At 49.1% G+C, this 9,315-nt stretch overlaps 2 protein-coding genes across 3 annotated transcripts; both read left to right on the top strand.

Annotated features, from left to right (window-relative positions):
- Nucleotides 1-1,081: 1,081 nt before the first annotated feature.
- Nucleotides 1,082-3,688, top strand: LOC123409761. Its single transcript, XM_045102628.1, has 2 exons — nt 1,082-2,417; nt 3,192-3,688. The coding sequence occupies exons 1-2, from the start codon at nt 1,491-1,493 to the stop codon at nt 3,246-3,248; spliced, it is 984 nt and encodes a 327-aa protein (XP_044958563.1). The 5' UTR covers nt 1,082-1,490; the 3' UTR covers nt 3,249-3,688.
- Nucleotides 3,689-6,003: 2,315 nt separating this feature from the next.
- On the top strand, nt 6,004-9,034 carry LOC123431539 (pentatricopeptide repeat-containing protein At1g09820-like). Of its 2 annotated transcripts, none has more exons than XM_045115340.1 (2): nt 6,004-7,736; nt 8,472-9,034. In XM_045115340.1, the coding sequence occupies exon 1, from the start codon at nt 6,004-6,006 to the stop codon at nt 7,726-7,728; it is 1,725 nt and encodes a 574-aa protein (XP_044971275.1). In that variant the 3' UTR covers nt 7,729-7,736; nt 8,472-9,034. The 2 variants fall into 2 exon arrangements, with proteins under 2 accessions (XP_044971275.1, XP_044971276.1); XM_045115341.1 differs by lacking the exon at nt 8,472-9,034 and adding an exon at nt 7,996-8,456.
- The last annotated feature ends 281 nt before the right edge of the window (nt 9,035-9,315 follow it).

Here is a 9,315-nt window from a genome sequence, read left to right as displayed (position 1 = left end):
GAGCGGGGAACGACCGCACATAAATTTCCCTCGCGCCAAATCTCGTCGGGGATAAGGGGCGAGCTCGGGTCGGCCTCCCACCTCGTGAATCTAAAGGTTGAGGGCAAACTTTTGCCGCGCCCCGCAATTTTTTTTACGGAACGGACGTGTTTGCGGGGTCTGGTCTGGCAACATTTTCCGCCCCAACCCGTGTTTTAGCTGTTATTTTGCGGGTCGGGGCATTTTATCGGATCTGCTAGAGATCCTCTCACAACAGTCGTCGACAAACAAACTGAAGAAGACATTGGGCCACGACGTTGCTCCTCCTCCCTTTGTCCCGATGGCGAGCAAAATTGGGGTGCCTTCTTAGTCCTACATTGGACCAGAAATGACGATGAAGAAGACAAGGACATCGTTTTGTATTCGTCTTTTGTTCGATTGAATGCGAGTGACCATGAAAAATGCTGACAAATATATAATGTTTGTGATTTATTGATGGATTTTTGATTTTAGAGGGATCGACGGTCAATGATGAATCATTCATGGAGAATACGACTTCCTTGCCCGGCTTGACGTGGCCGAGTGGGCCGAGCCGAACCTAGTTGCGCCGAGTGGCTAGTGGCCCCGGACACCGTTGCACTCAACCCCGTCGTGTTCACCAACTCGACCAAGGTGAAGGAGCTGCTCAAGGGGCTTGCCGCCGTGGACTGGAGCTGTACGTGGCCCAGGGTGCGGTGGCCCGACATGCTCATGACCGCGCATGGACCGCGATCACCACCAAGGACGTTAGAGGCTCGACGTTGAGTTCCAGGTTTAATGACTTTCATGGAAAAGATGGATCTGAATTTAACTGAAAGTTAGTTTGATGCACATGAGTTGCTCGATGTATTGCAGAGAGGGGAGGAAGAAGAAGACCATATCGAAAATGTTTACGTGTTATTTTTTCTCTGTCAATTCTACCAGACGGGTGGGTCAGACCAATTATTGACGTCATCGAAATACTGAGTATATGCTGTCAGTATTTTTATCACCGTCAATTTTTCGGTGCGGTGATTTTTATGACAAATTGCAAAATGGTGATTTTCTGCTAATGAGACGCTATTGTGGTTGTTCTTTTGCATTTCACTCCACCACCACTGGTCCTCCGGTCGCCGGCGTGTTTCCTCCCGCGGCAACTTCTCCGCTCCACTGATCGGCCAGCGAGAACGCCACTGCTACGGTCTGTTCGCTCATATCTACCCCGCACCGGCCGCTCCCAGACCCTACTCCACCTTCGCCTTGCCCAAACCTTGCGAGATCTGCGAAGCGACTCGAATAGTCGAACAAAGCGACGCCGGCAGATTAACTGAGGCCGGCGCGGCAGCTTCCCCGACCGGCGTCTCCGCCGGTGAGCTGCCACATTTGGTAAGACCCCCACCCCCTCTACACAGACATACACAACTCTTGATTACACGTGAAAGTGTGAAATAGAACGCTTCCCTAAGCAGCACGCCCGTAGGGTGCTTGCGCAAATGCCACTTCGGCACATGCTTCGTCAAGCGCGGCAGCGCTGGTCTCAGCAGCCTCCGCGGCTCTCCGAGCTCCTTCATATCTTCCGCTCGCTCTCTATTCTACCATCCGGAGCTTCAGCCACGCCGCCCTGCCGCTCTCCTACGCGAATTCAGTTGCCTCAAGCCTTGGCTTGCTCCAATGCCAACTCACTCGGCGCGGGCTTCCACATTGACATTGTTGACGACGACCTCTGGCCCGCTTCCTTCGATTTCCCCTCGGATCCCATGACCGGTGATGAGTGTCTTGATAGCTTCCAAGAAAACGGAGAAGAACAACTGCATGACTCAGATGATGAGATAGATGACATGAGGCACCGCAAGCAGCTGTTCTACAAGCTGGACAGGGGGTCCAAGGAGTTTGAGGAATATAACTTGCCCTTGCGCCGCAGATGGAAGAAAGATAAACCCAATGGCAAGAATCCATCCGATTGTGAGAAGGTGGAACCTGAGAAGCCAGCTCGTTTAAAGGCTCCAAAGCTGAAAGCAGAGCCTGCAGTGCATACGGATGACATAGTTGAGGTCAAGAGGGACCGAGTGCCAACTTTTAACCAGATGACTGATCCGTACCACCACCCTTTCTGCCTGGACATACATGTCTCCAAGGGGTCGGTGCGTGCTTGCTTCGTCCACCGAGTGACCAGCAGGGTTGTGTCGGTCGCTCACTCCATATCAAAGGACATGAAGTTTGATCTGGGTTCAAGGAAGGGTATCAAGGCATGTGTGGCGGTTGGGGCGTTACTTGCGAAGCGTGCGATAGAGGATGATATTCACAATGCAATTTATACACCTAGAAAAGGGGACAAAATCGAAGGAAAAATTGAGGTTGTGTTGCGTGGAATAATTGAGAATGGAGTCGACGTGAAGGTGAAACTCAAACAAAGGAGGAAGGTATGTCATGATTATTTATTATTTATTATTGTATTTCGCTTGTTTGATGATGCCTGTAAATTTTCTAATATATATTTTGATCTTCTTAGCACATAACATGCGGAATGAATTTAAAAATAATTGGTTCATACGAAGTGTATGAATTTATATAGAGCAGAAGTAAGCTGTGTTTGCAGCGAAGTTGTTTTATTCACATAGACAAGAGTACCATAATATAAGAGCGTTTTTGACACTGGACGGAGGGAGTAGTTTTATTTGTGCAGCGAAGTTGTTTTATTCACGTAGACAAGAGTACTTTCTGAAACATAGTAGTATGGCACCATTACATATTTATAGAACTCATATTGTTATTTTGGCAAGCTGTTTGAACCAAAGATACTTTAGTTTTTCTCTCAAATGAACAAGTTAATTATGATGGTTGTCGTTTGAAAATGTTTCACCACAGAGAAGCAAAATCTTCAGGACGCTGTGTTATTAAAACCATGCGTTCTTCTTATCTCATATAGCAGTATGTATGCAATATTACAGTCCAGTGGGACTCTTGTATTTTCATGAGCCTGATTGTCTTAGTTAAAAACGTTTGATTTGAACAATGATGCCTGACAACTAAAAACAAATCAATTCCGTTCCATCTCTGAATTAGAGTTGAAATCCCATTATGGCACATCCACCACTGTTAAGCGCTACTGTTTTACTCCTTAAAACGTCTCATGTTTGTTTACTGAGGGAGTGACAAACAATGCTTGACCTTGCTGTTTTGACCTTCACTTGCAGAATGCGGTGGTGGTGCAACAGCGCGGTGATAGCTCCACGGCTGCCGAGCATATGTAACCTCTTGATGGCATGAACCGACTGGTGCAGGATTCATTTTATGCTATCTCAGAAGACAAACCATGAGATATAGGACAGCTAAAGGACATGTGGGCATCCTATTTCAGATCTTAGCATCTGTGCCGCAGGATTACAGCAATTCGCTGCTCTGCTTCTCTGTCTATACTCTTCAGCTTGTGGCAAAGCCTCCAGTTCCATGTGTCTTGTCTTTGGCCTGCTTCATGACACCATCAGCATGTGAAATTGGAGTGCACATGACATGCTGCAGCTTGTACGTAGATGTCTGTGCTTTGTGGCGGGATTCTACCGGCTTTTTCGCCTTATAGTGTTATTCTTTTTACATTTTCGCTTGCTCAAGTTCAGAGATGTAACTGAGGTCCCGGCCCGGCCTGTAGCTGACTTTCCCCCCTCTTGGAATGAACTTCTCCAATTCGCACTAAGAGCATAGAAGATGCAAATTTGAAGGTGTAAAACAGGAGATGTAAAAATTTACAAATTTACATCTTCAAAAAAGGGTCAACTCTAACAGTTGATGCAAAACGGAGATTTAAAAAAAAAACTTTAATAGAAGATGCAAACTAAAGGTGCAAAACCGGACGACGGCCCTGTGGCCGGCTGCGGGTTGGGCAGCCGTTCGGCGATGACGGGTGCGGGCAGCGGTGACTGCTCGACAGAGGAGAAGGCCACACGTCGACAGAGAAGAAGGCAAGAGCTTGGCGTGGTCGGGGGCGGCTTCGCACGACCGGAAGAACGGACGAGCCTTGCGGCGGGCGGCGTGGCGCGCCTCCCCTAACTCCGGTAGGGGGTCTAGGCTAGGAAGAAGCCTAGCCCATCGTAGACTTCACCGGGAAGTCACTTAAGGCAGCCGGAGATGCTTCGCTTCAGCAACGGCTGAATGTTAATTGGCGGTCGTGGGCGGCGGGGGACGGGGGGATGAAGTCCCGGTGGCCGACGGGCGGGCGGGCGGCAGCGTCGATTTGGTGCGGATTCGGCCGGCGACGGAGTTGGGCGGACGTCGGCTGGTCACACAAAACTGAAATGAACGGTAATTGATGGGCGGTTGCGTTTTTACATTTTCTAAAGGTGGGGGTGGGGTGCAAATTTACACTGTAAGGTCTTGTAGTTTATATCTTTGAAAGATGGAGATGTAATTTTTTTCATCTACGAAGAGGTGTTTCCAGGCCGGTAGTTATTTTTGCATATATGTGAGGTGCTCTAAGAGCATCTCCAGTAGACGTTCATATGTAAAACTAGTCATCTTTTGAAGCTTCGAGAGCAAGAAAGCATTGTTTCAACAATGATTTATATGTAAAAAAATACATCACCGCCTTTCGAAGATGTAAAATACAACACTTCATCATGTAAATTTGCATCGCGAGATACATCTGATGTAAAACCACGACCACCCGCAAAACCACCAACCGTCCGTTCATTTTATTTTCCCGCCCGCGACCCGCTCGCCCCCCCCTTCCGTTGCCGCCGCGGCGAACTCGCCCTCCGTGACCGCGTTCATGCCCGTCGGCCCGGATTCGCGCCGCCCCGGCCGGTCGCCACCACGCCGGCGGTTCCTACGAAGGTGATGAAGGCACGGGGCGGAGGCAAACGGCTGACGAATCGCGACCGAAAGTGTGGCTCGGCCGGTCAAAATCTTGAAGGTAGCCGAGGCGACTCGGGTCGACGATTTGCAGCCACGGCCGACGACATCCTCCAGCAGCCAAGGAGCCGTTTTTCGACCTCCGTCGTTGCCACCGCTGACCGTGAGGGAAGATGTGGCCACGCCGACGGCCACCGCCGCCAACATGTTCGATGATATGTCGCAAAGGTAAAAAAATGTGCTCGTTGTTTCAGATTGAATGTGATGTTGAATGTTTGTACGTCCAATTTGTAGTCTTGATGATGAAGCTTTCATGCACGTGACAAATGTGGCAAATGATGATTATGTGTCGCACAAGTATGTGTCACAAGAATATGAAACCCAATATGGATGGCTACATGAACATGATAGGAGGTGTCGTGAATGGTGCATTTGCCGAAAACATGGAAGGTGGCTTGGGTGGCAACATGAAAGGTGGCTTTGGTGGCATGTGAGGTGGCTTCAGAGGCAACATGACTGGCATGGGAGGTGGCCTTGGCGGCAGTATGATGGATGGCTTTGGAGGTGGCTATGACGGCAACATGAGCGATGTTGGAGGTGGCTTCGTCGGCAACATGACGGCATGTGAAGCAATAAAGGTGCTTCTGGTGGTGCTCCCGGCAGCGAGACTTCACCGCTTCACAACATCGACAAAGAAGCCGGTGATGGTGATGATCGTACCACGGTTCACAATGCTGGTGGTGTTGATGATCCACATGAATGATATCCATGTGCATTTTAATCTGTAGGGCGAAAAACTTTGATAGGGACGATGTAATTTTGGTAGAGGGATTTGAAACTATGATGATGATGATGAACTTTTGTTAGGGATTTGAAACTATGTTGATGATGCACTTTAATTTAAAATTTTAAATGATATTTTAATGAAAAACCGCGCGACCGGGTCGGTTTTACATCTTCGTTTTAGACCGTTTGTTGGAGTTTTTTTTTTTACATCTCCGTTTAAAACAATCTGAGTTGAGCTTTTTTCAAGATATAAAAAACATTTTTTGATGTTCTATTTTTTTTATTTTTTTTACATCACCAGCTCGGAAGTCGGAACCGTGGTGATACTGAGAAAACCCACCACCGAAACCCTCTCCCCCCAACAAACACGACTCGATGCCGCTCCGCACGCTGCTCCGGCACCTCGCGGCCGGCCGGTTCGCAAGCCTTCAGGCGCTCACCGGCGCGGCCACGGCGCCGGCCGCGCACCGCGTCCTCCACCTCCTCCTCCGCACAACGCCGGCCCCTCCTCTCCCCGACCTCGTCTCCCTCGCGCGCTGGTCCCGCTCCCACTTCCGCGCGCCCCTCCCGCTCCAGCTCCACGCGCTCCTGCTCGCCCGCCTCGCCTCCCACGGCCTCCACCCGCTGCTCCGCTCCGAGCTGCACGCGCTCGCCGCCTCCCGCCTCCACTCCCCGGCGTCCATCCTCCGCGCCCTCCCCGCGTCTTCCCCCGCCGCCGCGCCGCTCGTCGCCGACATGCTCGTCCTCGCGCTCGCTAGGGCCTCCCAGCCCTTGGCGGCGTACGAGGCTTTCCTCCTCCTCGGCGATAACCACCCGCGCCACCGCCCCTCCGCCTTCTCGGTGAACAGCCTGCTCTCCGCCCTTTTCGCCGCCGAGCGGGTCGACCTCGCCGAGAGGGCTTTCAAGGCGGCGCTCCGGCGGCGCGTGTCGCCGGACCTTTTCACCTTCAACATCGTCATCTCCGGGCTCTGTAAGGCTGGGCAGCTTCGCAAGGCCGGCGATGTAGCCAAGGACATCAGGGCGTGGGGGCTGGTTCCCTCTGTGGCCACCTACAATGCTCTCATCGACGGCTACTGCAAGAAGGGCCGCGTCGGGAGGATGTACCACGTCGATGCGCTTTTGAAGGAGATGGTCGAGGCTGGAATCTTGCCTAACGTCGTTACATTCAATGTGTTGGTTAGTGGGTATTGCCAGGACTCGAACACTGCTGCTGCGGTGCGAGTCTTTGAGGAGATGAAGCAGCAGGGGATTGCGCCCAGCATGGGGACATACAATGCACTTGTTTGGGGTCTCTGTAGAGAGGGGAAGGTAGAGGAAGGGGTGAAGCTGGTGGATGAGATGCAGGGTTTGGGGCTGGCGCCTAATGTGGCCACCCTGAATAGTGTGCTGAATGGGTTTTGCAAAAAGGGCGTAATGGCTGATGCTGAGAATTGGCTTGATGGTATGGCATGGAGGAATATTGAACCTGATGTGGTTACTTACAATACCTTGATTGATGGATATCGCCGGCTTGGCAAAATGAAGGATGCGACAGCGGTGAGGGAGGCGATGGCAGGGAAGGGGATTAGTCCAAATGTCAGAACATACAATTGCCTGATAGCTGGGTTTGACCAGAGTGGGGATTGGAGGAGTGTTTCTGGTCTTCTCGATGAGATGAAGGAGAAAGGTGTTAGAGCTGATATTGTTACTTACAATACACTTATTGTCGCCCTGTGCTGCAAAGGGGAAGTAGGTAAAGCTGTAAAGCTCTTGGATGAAATGTTGATGGTTGGCTTGGAACCAGAGCATCGGACTTACAACAACATAATAAATGGGTACTGTGAGAAGGGGAACATTAAGTCTGCCTTTGAAGTTAGGACCAGGATGGAGAAAGCTAGGAAACGGGCAAATGTGGTCACATACAATGTGTTCATCAAGCACCTGTGCAGAATGGGGAAGATGGAGGAGGCTAATGAGCTCCTGAATGAGATGTTGGAGAAAGGTCTCGTTCCAAATAAGGTTACCTATGAAATAATCAAGGAGGGGATGATAGAGAAAGGTTACGTTCCTGATGTAAGAGGACTCGCTTGCTCAGAAGCGCCTGAAAACCTGCCATCCTGAAACGCTTGGTATGTTCTAGTAATGTACTAACACAGCTTGTCTATACCTACTTATACCTAGCAAACAGAGCAAGTAAATGGCAAGTTGGATTGTTGTTGAAATGAGAAATTGGTGATCCCCAATTCTGCTAGTGCTAGGTCATAGTTTGCCCATTGCCTTTAGGTTTGGATGTGATCATTTGGTCCTTATGTGGTATACCCTAGGAGTTATTCTATTCTTTGGTATAGTTCAGCCATTAACATCGTTCTTGATCCAACTACCTTGCAGCCAGTTCACAGTTTTAAGTTTTAATGGCTGGTATATTCTTGGACCCAGTCCTTTTGGTGTGCACAATGTGTTCACATTGAAGGACGTAAACAGAAGTGAACCAGGCAAACTTGAGTATCTGTTTATGCATGCTTATTAGTGGTATGTCATACTAGCATTCATTTTGGCTTTCAGAGTGCTTAGCACGACAGTATGACACTCCCCTATGCTTCCTATTTAGCATCACACAGGAAGTGAAGACCAGAGGCAAACACCTGTGCAACTCTTATCTGACAGATCCATGAATCTGAAAGTGCTCACCTAGTACTGCCCCTCCTGGACACTACACTGATCTGTTACTGTATAACCTACTTTTGAAGGATTCCTTTAGATAATGGGAAAAAATTGCTATTGTATTTACAAGGTAAGGAGTCACTTTATTTGGTTCATAAGCGTGACAAAAATCTGATGAAATTTCCTCACTTGTCCTTGAGCAGAAGACTGGTCGTGTTTCCCAAGAATAGAAGTAATATTCATGGTCCCCAGTAGTCACACAAATGAAATGCAACCAGGAGTTCATTCCCTGTTGGTGGAAAAAAGATTTGGGGCTTCCATCTCCCCTCTGAGTCCTGAGGTGCAGCAAAATGTTTATCACCCACATAATAAAACAACATGTGCATATCGAGGCTTATGCACACTTTTTCTCCAATGATATTGTTTGTCTTGCTGATGGTTCTAACCAGCAAGTGTGTATTGCATATTGTGCTGTTGCTCAGCATATGTTTCTGAGCCCCAACCCTGATGGTAGATTTAGTGTTCCAAATTATTTCGAGTTGTAAAAATCTCACATGAAAAAGGGAGCAAGCAGTTCCTTTTCAAAGGACTACCACTGGCTTACCATCATCTTGTAAATTTGGCTGCTTTACCAGGAACTATTCGTTGTAGTCTTATGCTTTTACTGGTATAGGTACCTATTGTACAGCCTTCAGCTTATGTGTCCGTACAGTTATTCTCAAGTGACAAATCATGCAATAGATCTCCTCTGCTCTTGTGATCTGAATGTGCAAAAGCTCAGTACTTAATAGTGAAGTTTGACCCTTCACTGCTGTTTGTTTACTACCCGTTTTGCAATCTGGGGTGAGCAAGGATTCTGATTGGCGTAACGGATTTCGGAGAGTGCTGGATGGGCAGATTGTTGGCTTTTGAACGTGCGTATGCAGCTGTGCAGGCGTGTCTACGCGTTTCTTGCTTCGGCCGGCTACTTGACGGAACTTGCGTAACTAGCGACACGAATAAAACTGATCGATGGATTTGATGACTAAAGGCCCGTGTCGAGCCTTT

The sequence above is a fragment of the Hordeum vulgare genome, chromosome 1H, assembly GCF_904849725.1.
Source record: "Hordeum vulgare subsp. vulgare chromosome 1H, MorexV3_pseudomolecules_assembly, whole genome shotgun sequence".
Lineage (NCBI taxonomy): Eukaryota > Viridiplantae > Streptophyta > Magnoliopsida > Poales > Poaceae > Hordeum > Hordeum vulgare.
Note: the sequence above shows the minus strand (reverse complement) of the source record. Positions and strands in the feature narration are given on the sequence as shown.